The sequence below is a fragment of the Anabrus simplex genome, chromosome 2 (genome assembly GCF_040414725.1).
Source record: "Anabrus simplex isolate iqAnaSimp1 chromosome 2, ASM4041472v1, whole genome shotgun sequence".
NCBI classification, from domain to species: domain Eukaryota; kingdom Metazoa; phylum Arthropoda; class Insecta; order Orthoptera; family Tettigoniidae; genus Anabrus; species Anabrus simplex.
In genome coordinates, this window is record NC_090266.1 from 458,105,842 (window position 1) to 458,125,430 (window position 19,589).

The following is a 19,589-nucleotide window of genomic DNA, read 5'->3' on the forward strand; positions in this document are numbered from 1 at the left end:
ATTGGTTAGCTTTTGCTTTGAATTTGGCGGTTCATGAATCTCATAAGTTTACTCCAGCTTCTTTGATGTTCAAGTTTGTTCCCAACACGCCGCTCTCTAACCTTTGGTCTTTTAGTGATATTCTACCCGAGACAATAGATCCTGATAACATTAAAGATCTTTGGAAGAAGGCTAAGGCCAACCTTAAAGTGTCTCATGAAAAGGTTAGGGAAAGATATGATCGTGGACAGAGACCCACCCATTTGAAGGTAGGCGACCAGGTTATGGTCAAGAATTTTGTTCCCGCGGGCAAGCTTGCCCCCAGATTTCATGGGCCGTGCGTCATTTTAGATATCTTACCCCGGTGACGTTGTTACTAAGCAATCCAGCCACTGAGAGGATATTTAGGGTTCACCTGTCGCAGGTGAAACCTGTGTAATTTCCGTGCTAACTTGGTCCTTATAATTTTGTAAGAATCCTGAAGGTTATATTTTTAAGTTCATTTTAAGGCCTTCTGCCCCTTGTTGTTTTACATTTGGTTGAATCTGCCTTGTATAAATTGTGTGAAACCTTCCCTCAGGTTACTCTGCTGTCCTCTCCGTAAGGCCATTACCAAGCTCCCGTCTCCTGCTAAACCACACCAGTGGCTAATTAAAATGAAATAAAAACTTCCACGCCGCTGGCCCCTCAGCCTCACCACAAAGACTGTACCCTAAAATCATTATGGTCCAACAAAATTCTGCCGCCGAGATCTTAATGTTTCAGTGCCCCCGCAGCCGTGCGGCGCCGTACCGCCACTGTGGTGGAGTACGGGCCCGCTCTACTCCAGTGAGGTCAACCAGTGTACGGCGAGTCGGAGTCCTCCTTCCAGCCAAGGCTGATGTGCGGCGCACCACCTGCTAACTGCCTGCGGACTGTAAACAATCGTCGCGTGTGCGGCGTGCTTCACCACCACTACCCCTCTCATAGTAGCGGGAGAGGTGTATCTCAGAGTACTTGAGGGGTCCGAGCGGCCTCCTCTGGACACTAGCAGCGGCGGCTGGTCTGGCCGTCAAACTTAATCAACAACTAATGTACTTATTCAGCTACATGGACATTCCATATCCACAATTACGGTGTTTTTGGATTCTACATCAACATCTGGTGGACTTAGAAAAAAATTTTTTTTTCTTCCTCTTCCAAGAATTAAAGTTTTCCTTTGGAATTCAACTACTATAACCATAGAGACCTTTCATCAAAAACTACTACAAAGAAATTCCAAAACTGGATTTTATTTAATCCCACTTATATCAAACTAACTTCTGAGACCTTCGACTATTGAAAAGTTATATTTTTCTCTTCTAAATTCTTCATCTCCTCAGCCAAAACTTGGACGCTTTTTTTAAAACAATTTTTTTTTCTTCTGTGTCACCCCGTGGAAGGACTTTTGGGGGGGAGGTCTGTACCGGGCGGTACACCTCCACGCCGCGAATTCAAATATTGCGCCAGTTGAAATCCCTCTACAGGAGGAAGCCTGAACTTTAACAAACTGTATTAACTCAATGGTTTCTCAGAAGATGTCTCTACTGTAAATTTTGAAGTGTTCTGAACTATGTCTATTACGATTTGTATTTGTTTGCTCTGTAGCAAGAAGTGTGGACATTCTCTTCTAGATGGCACTACTTAAGAACTATAATTATGCACCCTAGTGCGAAGTGAAGGAACTGTTTTTTTTTTTTTTTTTTTGAAGAAATTTGTATTCATAAGTTTGCTCTTTGTTAAATTTCTTTCATTCATTTTTTGGGTTGGCAGTATAACCCTTCTCTTTCCGCCAGTTTTAAATTTAGCCAATCCTAAATTTTCTAAATTAATTTTCCACCAATCCTAGATTTCTTCTTCAGTTTTGACTTGTAATCTTTAGCCGACCAATAAAAGTTTGTGGGCGGGTTGTTATCGTTCATGAAAGGTCTCGAATTTTCCACGAGGGTATAAAAACTGCTGATTTTCTTTTCTCCGGGCCACTTCAGTAACATCTCTCTTAGTGTGTGATTATGTAGCAGGGGGCAGGAAGCGCCTCTTTCTTCGGGCAGCAGTTCATCAACAAGGTAATGGCCTGTTAACATCTTCATTTCTTGCTAGCTCAGCAGTTTTAACCCGCGGGGGAAGGTTCGAATCCTTTTTAATGTAAACCTTACTATATTCATGTAAATTAACCGCAATTTGGGATAGAGTGTGCTTAACCCTCTCGAGCTCCCACTCATGTTGTTTTGAGGTGACTACGTTTTCATACCCGATTTCCGTCTCTTCTTAGTGTAATAAATTATTCTTCTACGAGTCACCTCCCTAGTATGGGATTAGCCCCTGTATAACTGGCCGAGTGCCACCTAGGTTTTAAGAAGTTTCATGTAGGAGTGCAAGCTACGCCTCCAGTCAATTTGGTTTTTTGGGCCATTTAATTAACCCAGAGTTTGTTTTCTTCATGTGAAGGCCCTGTAGGTTGGGTACAAGATACCCGTTTCACTGTATGTGTGCCTTAAGGGCAGTTAGGAATGAAGTTTGTTGTAGCTTGTAAAATTGCTTGTAAAATTGCGAGCGGGTCTGCTCTTTTCCTCTTAACATTGTAATTAGGAGCAAGTGCTCCTCGTACTTAGGGGTTTTCTGCCCTTTAGCTATTGTGGTGGTGAGCTGAGAGCTCAGAAATTAATCTTGGGGCTCAAAGCCCAAATCTTGTAACAATTGTAATTTCTTAACTTGTTTTCCTGCTACTTGGTACCTGTTACTCTGTTGTTGTTATCTGTTGATTTTGAAAAGAAAATATAACCTTTGTTAAAGTTTTAAATTAACTTTACTTTTGTAGTTGAGACCTATTCCAGCCCGCACCTTCTTTCACCTCTAACTACCACGGATAACTCCGTAACAGAAATAATCAGAAGAAGTTTTGGAAGATACTAAGATCCCTCCAAGGCAAAACTGGAAAGAGAATCACAAACATTAAGGACAGGAACCAGAAGATCCAAACAAGGCCACGGGACATCCTTGATACATGGAGCACGTACTATGAGGATGTGTTCCGCGCAGACCAGAATTCACAAGATGACGCCGGTAACGGGGCAGAAGAAGAACTAGAAGAAGGGGAGACAATTATGCAAAGTGAAGTAAGAGAGGCTGTCACTGAAATGAAGGTGAGCAAGGCAGCTGGTTGGGATGGAATTTCACTGGAATTGATGAAGTATGGAGGAGTGGCTGTGGTAAAATGGATGACAATGATAAGCCAACAAGCATGGAGCATTCAGAAGATTCCAAAGGATTGGGAGAAGAACATTATTGATCCTATCCATAAGAAGGACAGCACTCTGGACTGTGCAAACTATCGAGCAATTTGTCTTTCCAGTGTGGCCGTAAAGATATACTCTCGCATATTGGAGAGGAGGCTGAGAAGTAGAGGAAAAGTTTGAAGAAGAAGAACAGTGTGCTTTCAGGCCAAGTCGACAAACACACAACCATATATACACACTAAGAACCGTTATAGAGAAACGACTTAGTCGAGAGAAGGATGTTCTAGCTGCACTTGTCGACAAGGCTGCATTTGACTCGGACCCGAGGGAACAGCTTTGGGCAGCACTTGAAGACGAAAAGGTAACCAAGACTCTCTTATGCTGCATTAGGAGTAGGTACAATAGAGTCCAAGAAGTGGTGAGAATAGCTGGTGAATGCTCTAGGGAATTTAAAATGGTGAAGGGAGTAAAGCAGGGTGACAGCTTGAGCCCTCTTCTTGTGATCTTCATGAACCAAGTCATTAAGCAGTGTAAAAAAGAACTACAAGAATTAAGGTTGGCAACTGGAACATGAGACCAATATATGTCCAATCCCTGGTCTATGCGGACGACATTCTGATTTTGGCTGGGAAAGAGGAGGATCTCCAACAAGCTCTTACTGAATGGGCTTATGCCTTCCAGGACCGTGGGATGGAAGTGAATGCGAGCAAAGCCAAGGTCATGCAGTTCACCAAAGGAGAAAAAGTACAGCTTCAGATCAAGTGGAACAATGAGGATATTGAGTAAGTGGAACAAATTGTGTATCTGGGCACCATTTTCAGAGAGGATGGAAAATTAGAGGCAGAAATAAACAACAGAATTAGAAAAGCTAATCAAGTTTACTATGGTATAAACAACACAATCATAGGGAAGAAAGAAATTACTAGAAACACAAAAATGCAGGTATATCATGTCGTGTATCTGCCAACCCTCCTGTATGATGCAGAGTGTTGGACAGTGCATAAAAAACTGGAGAGCTGTTTGGTTGCCACTGAGATGAGATATTTGCAGAAAATTGCCAGGAAAACTCGAAGAGACCATATTAGAAACACCACAGTGAGAGATGAGCTTCAGCAGGAGCCAATAATGGATGTCATTGACAGGAGAGTATTGGGCTGGACTGGTTACCTAGAAACAATAGAAGATGAAAGGAAAGCGAAGCAGGTGTGGCGAGCCAGACCAACAGGAAGAAGAACACGAGGGAGGCCACGGATTGAATGGGAGGAGTACATCTTGGGACTGATCAGGAAGCGAGGGAAGATCCTGGGCGAGGTTCAGAGAATGGCGTATGACAGAAGAATCTTTAGTAAATGGCTGAAATGTCCCAACGCTTAACGGCATGAAGGGAGAGAAGAAGAAGAAGAAGAACTACATTTGAAAATTTCTTAGCAATGAGATCTGGTAAAAAAGTTTTATATCCTTAAAGGATAAAATTTTCAAATTTAGTTCTTAAGATTGAATTTCACCTCTTTTAAAGATGTTAGACATGCTACTTGTTTTAAGTATTTTAGAACAACTCATTCTACCTCAATTTTAATGTATCTCTCCTACTAAGCCCACGTTATTAAGGCATGTCACCAAAGATTATGTATTTTAGGATATTCTAGTACAGTAAGTTTAAGTTTGTGAAAAAATGGTTTAATAATGGTTTGTGACATTCAATTAGTGATAAAACATTAATATGTAGGGTGCGATGACATGAAAACTATTTTAACACTGTTAGGTGCCAGGTTAGAATACGTACCACATAAACCAAGTGCGACCTGCGATTTGGTAAACCATTTAGCGTAGAGATGAGGCAAATCAGAATAAATCAACATAACACAGAGACGTGCGGAGTTGCAAATCAAATACATATAATTCACTGTACCGCTGTAACGTGAGGCACCAATTAAGAGAAATTAAATATAATGACACAGTGGTACTCAAGTCTCAATAACGTACTGGGTGAGTCAGTTAACAATTCAATAACAGTAAGTAACCCAGTGCACAGAGATTATCCAAGACTGTCCCAACACACTGACACCCAGAAAACCCAAAATAAATAACCACATGGAATCACCCCACAGAAGCAGTAAATGGAATAAGTTAATACAAGTTAAAGGCAAGACAACTTACCTCAAAGGTGTAAATGTGGAAGATGCCTTTACAATGGATCATTGCAATCATGCCTCTTTCTTTAAAATTAATATAGTGACCTTAATCGTGAAAGTACAGACCTAGGTTTTTGAAATAGTTGAATTTAATAACAACGCAATGTGAACATTACACCAAGTTAAATAATCAGTGAATTAATCAAGGAATGATCTGAAATTAAAGTCTAAGAAGGATGGAGCAAGTAGTTAGTCAATTAAATGAATTCTCAAGCATAAATAGAGAGAAATGAATCCGATCCTTAGCATGGTGTTAATACAGAACAGGGTGCATAAATTAACAGAGAAAGAATATCAAGCAAAATCCAAAATATTATAAATCATATGGTATCCCACCCAAACAAGGTGCAGAGCTGGCACAATACCAAATTAATAATCATGAAGAAACTGCTTAATCCAGTTTTTAGGAATTAAATCGCAGGAAATAGTTCATGAATGACACCACAAAAGCAGAGAAGTGGTGAAATAAGGTAATTCAGTAAATATCATCAGCAACATTCAAGAGCATTACAGGATAAGCAGAAGATACTGCTAAATTCAATTATTCATGGATAGGATCACAGGGGAATAGATCCTGAATGACACCACAAATGCAGTGAAGTGGTGAAATAAGGTAATTCAGTAAATATCATCAGCAACTCTTCAAGGGCATTTCAAGTTAACCAGAAGTTACTACTTAATTCAATTATTCAATAATCAGATAGCATGCCGAAATTAAGGTAATATCGGTAATAATCACCACCAAAATTCCAAGACAAGGTCCAGTCAACTAATTCCCAACGTTATCCGAACAAATCTCAATCCAACTCCCCAGTAATAATGCAAAAAACAAAAAATATCTATAACAATAAATGTCACCAAGACAACCACCAAATAAAATTAATATCAGACAGTCAACGAGTGACAAAACACCGTTGAATGGATTGGTATTCATTTTTCTCAGCTCCTTTTTTTAAAAACAATTAAATAACAATTTACCACCCAGAGTGGTTTGTGATAAAAGTTAACTTTACTGAACGGTTAGGCATATTTAGGTTATCGCCAAGCTTTAAAATGGAAATTAAGAAAAAATCATAACTTTCGATCAGGATGGTATTACACCCCTTATCTGACTCATAGGGTACATAATAATTAATGCAGACGCGGAATTACAATTAAAAAAGAACAAGTTTGATAGCCTCCATAACGGAAGGTCTAAATTAACATAACTGACCATCAGAAAAATTAAAATCAGAAACCAGAAGAAAATGTGTTTTAGGAAAGGGGTCAGTTATGAACTAATGATCAAATGAGTTCCTAGTACTAACGAAAATGCCAGGTCGGGAAGAGAATCCAGAACGGAGATAATAATACCACAAGCTCAATTTATGTTAACAGATACTAGGTGTAACTAAAATAAAACAAAACTTACAAAAATTCCCATCCAATAGGGGTGGAAACCAGGGTAAACCCTGGAAAAATACAAGAGCTTACATGGCACGTCTGTCTTGTACAGAGAAAGGAGTAAAACTAACAAGATAGCTTCCCCAACACAGGTCAAGGCTCCGGTGTTCTTGCTAGTAATAGGAAGTGAGGGGAGGGGGAAAACATACACACAATGAGTGCAGCATAATACAGAAGTACACAGACAATGATATGTATACCTCTGCTAACATCTTAAGGAGGACATGGTTCAAGGAAATTCTAACTTAAGGTATCAACCTTACAGGTTTAATAATTCTTAAGTCATTATTTATGAACATAACCATTCTTCGAGATTCAGATTTGGCTGATGATGCTCTGTAAGGGAGCAAAACATGTCCCACAAATAACTTTTTAATTAATGAAAATATTTTAAATGTGACAACATTATAATGTATTGAACAGGTGGATTATAATAAAACTTTGTTATTGAAAATATGATTTCCCTGTAAATATGTATTGTAAATTCAAATAACCTCAAAATCTGTAGGAAACTCTGTAACATTAATATATTGGATACAATCCACTATCATTCTGATAGATATGGAGGTTTCTGGAAGCTTATCCAGATACGTGTAGAAACTGCAGGAATTATGTAGATTTCTTCTTCACGGTTTTTCATATTATAGTTGAATATTCAAGTTAAATCTACGTTGGAATACTCCAATCGAGAGGCCGGTCAATTGATTGTTCCTTGTATGTTTGGGTATGTTCATTTCAGAATACTGCAAGGATATTTCCAAAATTTAGAGATTTCTAGACTAGCTGCTGAACGGTATATATATATCGAGCTTATAGCTGAGAGGCCAAGTAGTTAGTGTTGCCTTGTGATGATGAAGTGAATGATCAGTGTGAGGACTTGTTGATATCTGTACTCATCAGAATAGACTGTAAACTGCTTCAGTGTGTTTTTCTTAATAGTGTTACAGCATTTCTTTATAATTGTGTGAAACTGTGAAGTCGTTAAAGCGAACCGAGTGGGAACTGTTTCTTGTGAGGCATAGACTCACTGACAATAAAGTGGTTTTACAATCAGAAGTGAACGTACCTCATGTGATATTCACTTACACAAAATAAAATTGCATTGAGAATGACAAATTGGCAACTGTGTCAGGACTCTTTGAGACTCTAAAATGAAGATCGACCAGATAACCGTGGCGATACTACGCAAAGTGCTGGCATACTGAGGTTTGCCAATGGCGGGAAGCAACGCAGACTTGCAAGTGAGGCTGCGCCAGGATTTGTTGGACAACGAGGTGGACCCAAATAGTTTCAATTTCGAGGACATCTCGGAGGTAGAAGCTAACGACCGGGTAAGAGCTACGTTCGTACAATTAAATTCCTTGATTCAGGCCCAGTCCAAAAAGATCATGACCCAGTCCCGAGAGATAAAGGAGCAAATCAATTCTTTAGACAAAAATATCAAAGAAAGTATTTCAAAAATGAATGATAAAAGAACCAGTTTAGAATCAGACATGGATAAAGTACACATCAAAGAAAAGTACAATAAGTTCCACCTTTTCAATACATTATATTATGTGACAGTTTTACGTTACAGTTAAACCTTCACATTTCTAATTTCTAATTAGAAATTTTATAAGTGTACACCCTACAGGACTATGATTTTTCTTAAATCGTGATTTTTTACCTGGACATGTTCACACCTTTTTGTAGATAGATAATGTATAATTTTATATTCACTGTTATATCATACCTGAAGTATTGTAAGGTTTATTGTCCTCGATTAATTGTTCTTGGCTGATGATGACAGGTACACTGTCGAAACCGGTCCCGAGTGTATAAAAATGTGAAGGTTTAACTGTAACGTAAAACTGTCACATAATATAATGTATTGAAAAGGTGGAACTTATTGTACTTTTCTTTGATGTGAATTCTGCTTCAATACGGAACCTAAATATGAAGTTCTTAACTTTAAATAATATGGATAAAGTAGTAAACAATATGCACACTTTGGAGAATAAAGTTGAGGAGAAGCTTGGAGAAATCAAGTGAGAATCTAATAATTTAAAAACTGAGATGCACCAGAAATTTGCGAAATTTGAATCGAAGGTTGATAATACAATTTTAACCCTCGAGAAGAAAATTTATGCAGGCAGTAACCAAGATTGCATGTGTACGGATCTTCCCTTTGGGATACCTGTTGCATCCTAGAGTAATTAAAGACAGCCTACCAGAATTTCATGGTAGGCTCGAAGAGCATCCTAAAACGTTTCTAAAAAATCGGAATCCCTACTTTTTAGAACAAATATACCTATGGAAATCTACATACAGATTGCCAGTCAACAACTAAAAGGGTCAACAGGAGCTTGGTGGAAGAATATTAAAGGTCTCAGTCTTGACTGTGAAGAATTTAAGAAATAATTCATCCAGAGGTTTGACTCAGAATCTGTCCAAACTTCTATTCAAAAAGAGTTTCTAACTGAGACACAGCCCAGTGGAATGAGAGTGGGAGCTTTCGTGATTAAAAAGCCACTAACATGAGTGTCCCTTATATAATTGAACTGTTGCATGATATGGTTTGATCGCTTGTTAAGGTGGCACAGCCAAAAACGTTTGAAGAGCTCCGTCACATCATAGCAAAACTAGGAGAGATAAGTTACCATGCTTCAAAGACAAAGACCTCTGGATGAATCCCAGAAATTCTACAGATGTGGGCAGACTGGGCATTTAAGGAACAACTATCCAGAAAACTAGATCGGGACCATTCCAAGTCGGGGCAAGGATGGATCCGAAAGAATGAAGAAGCCCCAAGCAAACTACACTTGGCTAAAAAGTAAACGTATTGGTCAAATTTATAGGGATGATGGACTTAATTCACGCCACCCAGCCATTAATTTGACGATTAATGACAAAACTTTTATTGCTATCCTAGACACTCAAGTTTCACACTCATTTATGAACATGAATGTGGTGAAATTAATACAATCTCTTCATCCTGATAAGATGGTGGCTGTCAAAGGGGAAGCCCATGACATAAATTACAAGATTGAGGGTTATACCTTTCTTCACTTCCCTGCAAACCATGTGACCTTGCCGCGGTTGGGAGGCTTGTGCGTCCCAATGAAGCAGATAGGCAAGGCGCAGGTGCAATCTTATTGGACGAGTATCTGTCGAGAGATTAGAATAATTAATGGTTCATCGAAAGGGGGGTAGCAGCCTTTCGGAAGTTGCAAGGGTGGCAGTCTAGATATTTGACTGATACTCAGCATGGCTTAACTGTGTTGATACTGAAACATGGCTTAAAGCAACAGGAAACTACAGCCGTAACTAACTCCCAAGGACATGCAGCTCTCTGTGTATGAATGATGTACCATTCGATTATGGCTTCATCCCGCGTAAAATATTCCGTAGGTAAAAATAGTACCTCATTCGGATTTTCAGATGGGGACTACACGAGAGGGGGCAATCATCAGGAAGATGATTTTGCGAGTTGGAGCGTGGAATGTTAGAAGTTTGAATCATTGTTGTAGGTTGAAGAATCTGGAAAGGGAGATGGATAGACTAAAGTTAGATGTAGTTGGTATAAGTGTACTACGCCGGCAGGAAGAGCAGGATATTTGGTCAAGTGACTACAGAATTATCATCACAAAATCAAACAGGGGAAACGCGGGAGTTGGTTTAATAATGAATAAGAAAATAGGGCAGCGGGTAAGCTACTATGACCAACATAGTGAAAGGATTATTGTTACAGACTATGAATCTCATGTTAAATCCTTATTGATGGTTGAACTTCTTACAAAATTGTACAAAACTACTTTAATCTTCCTAGTCAATACTATATATTTTACGTCCAATTAAGACAAAACTTCACACATAAATAGACATATTTCAACCTGGCATTGGGTAATCATCTGTAAGACATGTATAATGAATTAAAAACATAAGAAAACACAAAATGAAATGTTAGTTAAAAAGCAAGATGAAAGTAAAAAAACTATGAAATGTTGATCGTTAAAACAGTCTTGAGCTGCCAGTCTATCTGTTTCAATGTTTTTGTTGTCCTTTGGTGTGGTTCAACTGGTATCTGTCAGTGTGGAGGTCAAAACCTACCCAACACGATGTATACAAGCACACGGCTGGAGGAAAGAGGAAGCGTGTAATATTTTGTGACTCTTCATATTATCTTTTACTTCTACTTCATTTTTCGTTCTCACACTCGGCATTTTGTTTCCACTTTTTGATCCTGGCTATACTGGTTTTCTCTATGAAGAAATGTAATGGATTTTTAAAACTTCACTTCGTTTCTAGAAGCATGGCAAATAGAACATTTAATAGTCTTCACAATTTTAAGTATTTCCTCCAGCCAACCAATAGTTGTATTAAAAATGATTGGACCCACACCTGTTACAACTAAATTCATCCAAGATTGAAACTATGTACTGTCCCCTTCGAAAGTGGAAATAATTTATTAAAGAAGAATGATTTATTTTATCAGCGAGTTGTAACATTATTTAATCGCCAGGAGGGTGATATTTTACACTCCCGTGCTAGCGTGAACCAGCCGCCTGCGAACCGGTTTTCCCGACCTACCAAGAGAACGAGGAAGCAGGGTGAAATTCCTGTTAGGTGTCCTTCAAACACGTGTGTGTACCACATGATCGGGCGAGCAGCGTGATTACGATCGATCAATAAATGCAAGGTCGTGTGACGTGAAACTAGAGCAGCCAATAAAAATGACAACCTTCACAGGAATGCAACAGATCTACCAATTAGATATAATTAAGAGGCACACCTACGTCTTAAGACGGTGAATTAATGGTAATTCCAAAGGAAATTTTATAGAGGGTTTTTACTTCTGAACACTGGATTTGAGCGTTACTTTTAATGCAGCTACAGTCGAGACTGGACGTCGTTTGCTTTACTGGGAGACTTTGCATTAGAGAAGGCACTGAGGACTGAATAAACTGCAATTCAGACATTTGGAAAAATTCTCTACGATTTATTTATGACTATCACAAGATAAGTGTCCATCTCCAAATTATTAAACATCGCGTGTGTATCCTGGACTATTGCTAAGACTTTTGTTAGTTTCAGCTTCTCTACGAGAACTCAGAAGAAGGAAGGTCGTTGGTTCGAGCTCGCTTCAAGATGGCTATCCATTTCCGAGATGAATACTACTGTTTCCTGTGCACCTTCATCTCCTCCATGAGTCACTAATTATGTAAGGCGTCGGACATGGGCAAGACTTTGTTCGATGGAAGGTGATGTGACCACGTACTAGGTCATCAGCCAGAATCCAGTTAACACCAGCCACATGAGTATTCTTTAAGAATTTATCTTTCTATCTTTCTGTAAAATGTTTGTAAAACGTAGCCTTACCTTATTCATTTAGATTTCTATTAGTTTAGCAGTAGTTTGACTTTTCATTCTTCTTTCTTCGGTGGGAGGTAGTTTGTGCTCTGGAATGAATGTGTATTTGGTTCTATTAGTTAGAGATGAAAGTGTATGTCATCGAGAGCGACCTCAACTGTCCTAAAAATTTAGAAGGCAGGAGAAATAAAAGTAAATGAACCCCGCGTTAATCTTGAATGATTTTGAAATAATTTGAAAATTAATTGAGACAGATTAGGACAGTGTTCTAGTGTTTTTCTAAGTGTAAAATTTCATTCTACGATTATACGACATGTCTGTGGGCTTTAGTTCGTTTAGAGTCATCTGAATAATTTCGTACGATAGCTTTGCAAGTGAGATTAAGCACGGTCAATAATATCATAATAATGATGAGTAAAAATAATTAAACCTAATTACGGGCTAAAAATTGAATAAGGTCATGGGTTTAATGTTGGTTTGTTCTTGGAAAGAATTATCGTGTGCTCACTTTATGTAAAGTAGGCCTGGAACATGGCAATCCTCCGGACGGAGTAATGATGAATTATATGTATATTTTACTGTGCTATTAATTTGAGTATGACTTGCAGATGGACATTATATTTTGTGTGATAATTTATGCATCTATTAGAGTCATTTTGGAAGGAATGTGTCACTGGACATGATTTCTTCGAGCTTGAGTGCAGATTAATCGAGAGCCACGACTTATAGGTGAATAAAATTAAATGCCGCAACTCATGTACCGTAAGCGCGTATTCTAATATTTTGACCTGTGTTGTAGGTATTTTACTTGCTTATTTTGGATGATTTCTATTTAAAAGATTCCCTTGAACATCGTTGTATAATTAATTTCTGCATAAAAGTGATAACCTCAACTCTATCACATTCTAAATCGATACCTGGAATATACGTGATATTGTCATCTAGAGAATGATTTCCCTAATTTGGAATAAATCCAAAATTTAATAATAATGGGTTAGTGTTCGTGTAAATAATATTATAATATGGTCGTGTACCTATGTGTGAATGTGTGTTGTGTAATTTGATTATATTCTGTGTTTTGTGAATATTTCTTGAATGATTTTGTGATGATATTCTCCACTGTGCGCGTCAAATTTTGACCGATTTACATTATTTTCGCGTGTCCGTGATTTGATGAATTATGAATCTTTAGAAGATTTTATTATAATTTAAGGTAGATTAGGGTCTAATTCACTAAATTAAAGTGAATAAGAGAAGGCAACGTCCGTGGATTGATGTCAGGAGACTGAATTTTAGTTATTGTACAGTCACTTATTGCATAAAAACGAGTAAAGTTTAGGTTGATATGAGTTCAGATAAGAATTAATTAAGAGAAGTTTAGTCACTTAATAATTATAAAAATGAATTAATTGATGAAGGGAAAGTCTAAGGAAGACTTATTAACCACAATTTCTTGAATTAAATAATTTTCAATAATTTTTATAAGGAAGAGAAAATGATCATTTTCTTGTAAGATTAAATGAAATCCAGACGGAATATTTAATTTAAGCAATTTGATTATCATTATAGGAGAGAGTGATACCAGATATTATTTTGATTTTCAATCCATTTTACAGTAAATTAATGATCCTTATTATTATTATTATTATTATTATTATTATTATTATTATTATTATTATTATTATTACAGACAAGAACATTCGTTGAGCTTTAATTTGATCAAGATCCCTTATAGACGATAGCACGAGGAGAAGAGATTTTCAAGAATTAATCCCAGATTTTGTAAATTTAATTGTTTTATTGGAAGAGTGTTAGTTTTTAATAAATGTATAAACCTATTTTAGTTTCTTTTCATTTGTCGCTAGTCCTTCATCTATTCCTGCCTTTAAAATTTTCTGCACAGCCGATAGCGAACGGTCCACCTCTGAGACCCTCGCTCTCCGGCGAGCTGAGCCCGGCATGATGGGGGCAGTACATTTTAAACATGGATTTTCAATGCATTTGTTGATTATATTTTATCTCAAGTTTTTATGTATCACTGTTTTTGTATATGTTTTTCATCTTTGTCTTCTTTTAGCTGATGATGACCTCTAGGCTAAGTTGAAACATGTCCTATGTAGCTTTTTAGACAGACCATTTATCAAATGGCAAACATGTATTCAACAGGTAGATGTTACTACACATTTAAAATCCTTTTAGAATTTTTATCTTAGATATTTATAGTCAATACAGAACTGGAATGAAGTTCATTACTTGTAAGGCTATATCAGACAACTCTACCGTGTTGCTGAAGGTAGACGAACACCTGTTCATATTGATCACCAATGTCCGGGATGACTGGGCACGGCATACAGAAGACTATTCCAATAACAGATTTATATCAAGTCAGTTACAAAAATAAAATGTTGATTAAAGTCAACCTAATCAATACTTGTATTACTCGTGATTAATTATAGTTGGTCAGTACATGTTTTGGCTTCTTTCAAGACATCATTAGCTGGCAAATAATGGTAAAGGATAATCATTCTCTTATAAATTAAAAGCCATACATAAAATATACATTAAAAACATATTAACATTCATGAGGATGACTAAAGATTAATGACTTGAAAACAGTGGAATGTCATGTTAAAAATCAATGTACATACATAAAATAAATGACCCTTCTTAGGAACTCTTAAAATGAACGTTTCTTAAAAAAGAATGTCATGTTAAAACACTGCACATGAATTTGGTGATGAGTACGTGAATCCTCAGTTGTATTATAAGCACTCATTAAATCAAATAACATAAAAGGAGGCGTGGATTTACATGTGGTTTGAAATTGTATAGTACTGAATAGGTGGGCCCTAAAACTTTTAGAAGCTTTGCAAGTTTGGAAAACTAGAGAAGAACATCAAGGCCCAGCTTGGAAAACTCAAGGAGAACATCGGGGCCCAGTTTGGAAAACTCGAGGAGAAAATTTGGGCCCACTTCAAGACCGTATTGACGTCAGAAGAGGGAGCCGAATATCCAATCACTGGACTTGGTGGGCAGGAGATGGAAGTACGACACAGCCCACAGTCATGTTCGACCTGTGAGGAAGATGTGGAAGAATTCGACGGGCGCAGCGGTGTCCACCAGCCGGGAGCCGACTGCTGAGGCTGGCTGCGGGAGGGGGCGCAGCGCGCCGATGGAATGCCGCGGGTGTTTGACGCTGAGACCGAACAACCAGACGGTGAATGGGCCGTACCGGCATGACACCAAGAGCATGGCGCTCGACAGCCACAGTAAGCTCCGCGGCACCGTGGACTATCCAGGGAGGATGTTCAGCATGGAGCAGAACTATGGGGAGGCTCAGATGATGTCCCAGGAGATGGAGACAGCGATGGCAATGACACAGCCAGTGGGATCCCTTCTACTGTACCGTACCCAAGGGTAAATACCCTCTAGGACGATGCCTCCATTCCTGTATGAACTTCCGACTAACTCAGGGTTGGGCAGAGAGTGGGTTGGTTGTCGGTTGGGTCAGGATAAAAGTCAAAGTTCTACTCTTAAATATAAGTAAATGACAGGAAATGGAGGTATAACACGAATGAGAAACAATCATATGGGGTAAGATGAATTTATTTATAAATATCCCCAAATCATTCTACTTGAAAATTAATAAAATGAAATACTAAAATACCATTATAAAATTTCAAAATCAAGGAAATATCAGAACATTTACAACGTTAATTATTTAAAGAAACAAAATTGAAATAAAGTATCAAGCACAACATTGAATACTTGTACACTATCAAAACTTTTCTTCTTATTTGTCCATAGTTCATGGGATATATGATAATAAGTGTACGCATACACTGCTATGTAGTTATTTCGCATGGAGTCACACTCTAACTAATCTCAACGATATGGTTATGAATTTAATTTAAATCGAGAGTCGCCAAGAATACTAATGTTAAAAAAAATTTCTTAAGTTACGATGAAAAAGAAAAAGTAAGACGCTATGGGACGTGATATGAACTATGTAAAATACTAGTGGCATTTCCTATGCTGTATTTACAACAAATCAAATAAGCGACACTAAACACATCTATTTACATCGGATAACGAGAAAAAGTCTTACATGCTACACAGATTCTACGTGAATCGCGGTTCACCACAAAGGATCTAGTCAGAACTAGATTGGACCATCAATAAAATTCAGCACTCGGGCTGTTCCCCAATTAAAACAACGAGACAAGGTATTCAAACAACGAGAAACAATATACAACATCATCCTGAAAGAGAAAAACATATAAATAGCCACCAATATTGTGTAGAAAGCAATGGGCAACATTGCCTCCTTCTGCTGCATTTGAGCGCTCAACAGTGCGATCATCCGTCATGTATTTCCGGGTAGGCTGCGAGCTGAAAAGAAATGTTGAACTCAACACTGTACTAAAGTATAGATTCTGTCTCCCTAGATTGTCACAAGGAAATACCATCTCATTCGCGCCGTCTAATACAAACACGGCCAATATATCAGCTTGCAATGAGATAACGTCTTTCGTCGGCTATACGGAAAGTCACGTATAATAATTCCTTCCTGGCATGCTTTTACCATTTAACACACATCAGACTCATTAGTCTGGAATTAAATCCGTCAATTCTGATAACAATATACTCTCAGAAGACAATTGGCAGGTACATATCCACTGCACATTATTCTCTCACATATCAGGCATTCAATCGGCCTGCATAAACACTTTATCATTCCGCATGCAATCTTATTTCTCATATCTCTTACGAATCACATTGGCCTTCTACGTTATGAGATCCGGTTCGTTTCCTGTGCAAATCATTGGGCAAAAGCAGATTCCAACCTAACTTCGAAGATCCTATTCTTTCAACGTAGTTATGCAGCTCCTTCGAACAGCTTCTGAAATACCATGCGTCATGCAATTAGCTATACCTGTCTCCCTGAATAACCAAAATAAAATGACGTTGTAAGTATACAACTTTAATCTTGGATGAATTTGTCAATCTAATTCTCCTAGCATTTATATATAAGGAAAACTCGGAATATTCTAAGTAAACATGCATAACTGAACAACAAACTAATCCTAACAAATCCCTCATTATCCCAATTATCTATTCATAAATCAGAATGAAAATGAAAAGTACATGCATTATTCTCTTATCCGTATATACAACAATATCAAAATGAATCAAACACATGCCGTCCGGCTTACTTTACATGAAATAAAAACCCTATCTAAACTGCCCTAGTACTTTAGCATAATTCACATAACATTCTATAATTAACACAAGCATCTTATCTTAAATTTATGGCGACTCCCGGGATACATTTTAGCAGCTCACATCCCTGCTGTATATAGGGATCTACTCCATGTCGATCACAGCTTCAACACGTGGAAATGCACTTCCTTCTTCCATAAGTGAAGCCATCTTCTTGCTGAAAAGTTATTTACAGTGGAACAGTTATATCTTCCAGCTGCACGACTGAAACACTTGTTTAAAATTAGATATTGTTACTGATATAACACTTCAATATCCGCGATCACAATACACTTCTACGCTGTCCAAGCAGCCCGATCAGAATACACTTCCACACTCTCCAATCTATCCAGAGCTCGGGTACTGAGGAAGCTTCGGTAACGCCGTTTCAACTCTGGGGTTCCCGGTTGTCTAAACAAACCACCAATCAGAAAGCTTGCTATGTATGATGACCCAATATTAATTATAATACATTTATGAAAAACAGTTCAAACGATAGCAAATCTTTTCCTCTAATTATAACATCGTATTTCTAATTATATTCCACTTCTAGACCTGTGGAAATCAGATGAATGACAGAAATTAACACCAGCAACTGTACACGTTGGTCAACCTGGGATTGAGACTTGGTGCGATGTAGACTCCCTACTTGCCAAATTCTCACGTTCTTATTGGCTGAATATAATGCTTGGTCATCATCCAGTACATGTGCCGAACCTTGCCAACGCTTGGTTACGCGAACCTATTCTCACGGTCACAAGGAAGTGTTAGGCAATGTCCAGCGACTTGATGTCTCCACAGACATCCGGTCTCCACTATCTTGGGATTCAATACTTTAACATTTATGACTGTAATTTATATGAATAAAATTTATATATTTTGTCAAATAATACTCTAAATATTTCATATGGGCCGGCAGGATACGGCTCACTATGAAACAGAGAACCAATGGGATCCGAACCAACAACCACCAAACGAGGGTGCCACCCATCAGAACACCAAGGTACGAATGAGGGGAAAGCTAGCGGAGCTTCGAATGCCACGCGAAGACCTGTGGATCACCATCACCAGGAATGAAGACACCGTTGACTGGACCCAGCGGACCCACCATGGGAAGATGGTGGTCCCTGATGGAACCGCCGGGCTGTGAACTGTGGACTTCGATAGCACCAACAGGAGGGCTGTGTGTGGTTAAATGGTGTGGACCAAGAGAGTGTGACAAAGTGTGGAAATTGTTTCAAGTAATAGAGGGGATATTGACGCAAGTGCGATAACAGGTATAACTTAAAAAAAAAAAAACATTGTTCTCTCACCCATGGGTAACTAATGCAGACATCGAGCTCAAATTATTATTATTTTACGATTATTATTATTATTATTATTATTATTATTATTATTATTATTATTATTATTAATTATTATTACTTGTATGTATGGCTATGAAGTGTTACATCTACTTAGTCATTATTACTCTGCTATGATCGTACTGTGTGTGAGGTTATGTCAGGACAGGAATAGTAGTAGTATTATTATTATTATTATTATTATTTTTTACGTAGTCGAAGGATCACGCTGTTTGTGAGGTTATGTCGTGAAACATGTGTTGTACATAAATATTTATATGAGTTCAGTTAATGTAAATACATGTAAATTAATATCATATAATATATTCTTACATGTATATATAAACTGTAATCTATAATTGTGAAAAACACTGTAACTTCCATAATGGTAATAGGCACGAGAATGATTGAGAATATTCTATACTTTATAATCTGTGTATTAGACATTCTAGAATTTTCAAGAAGATATTTTTTCTTGTAACGTATCTTTCTGGAAGCCTGGCCAGGACCTATATAAAGAGACGATCTTGACAATGAAGTTAGTTATTGAAAGTTATTGAGAGTTACTGTTAAGTGAGTTGTTGGAAGAGAGTTATTGTGTAGCAAGGTGTGGACATGCTTTTAAGCAGTCAACTGTTTTATTTGTGTTCCAAGGTTGTATTCTCGATGTGCAGCGATTGGCAGTTGTCTTTAAATGGCGGTTTGTGATGTGTTTTGTTGTGACAGCAGTGATCAAGGTTAAGTGTGTGTTTAATTTGTAGATACAT

General features: G+C 37.8%; 1 protein-coding gene across 6 annotated transcripts in view; it reads right to left on the reverse strand.

Annotated features, from left to right (window-relative positions):
• The window catches only part of LOC136864187 (FHF complex subunit HOOK interacting protein 2A), a 354,492-nt gene that overhangs the window by 67,664 nt on the left and 267,239 nt on the right, over window positions 1–19,589 (reverse strand). Inside the window, exon 14 of one of the 6 annotated variants that reach the window (XM_068226195.1) lies at window positions 15,842–17,657. The exons of the other annotated variants lie outside the window; for them this stretch is intronic. Coding sequence (XP_068082296.1) covers window positions 17,585–17,657 — 73 coding nt within the window. The 3' untranslated portion in view covers window positions 15,842–17,584. Of the gene's footprint in view, window positions 1–15,841; window positions 17,658–19,589 lie in introns of those variants that run through there. 6 annotated transcript variants of the gene reach the window in all.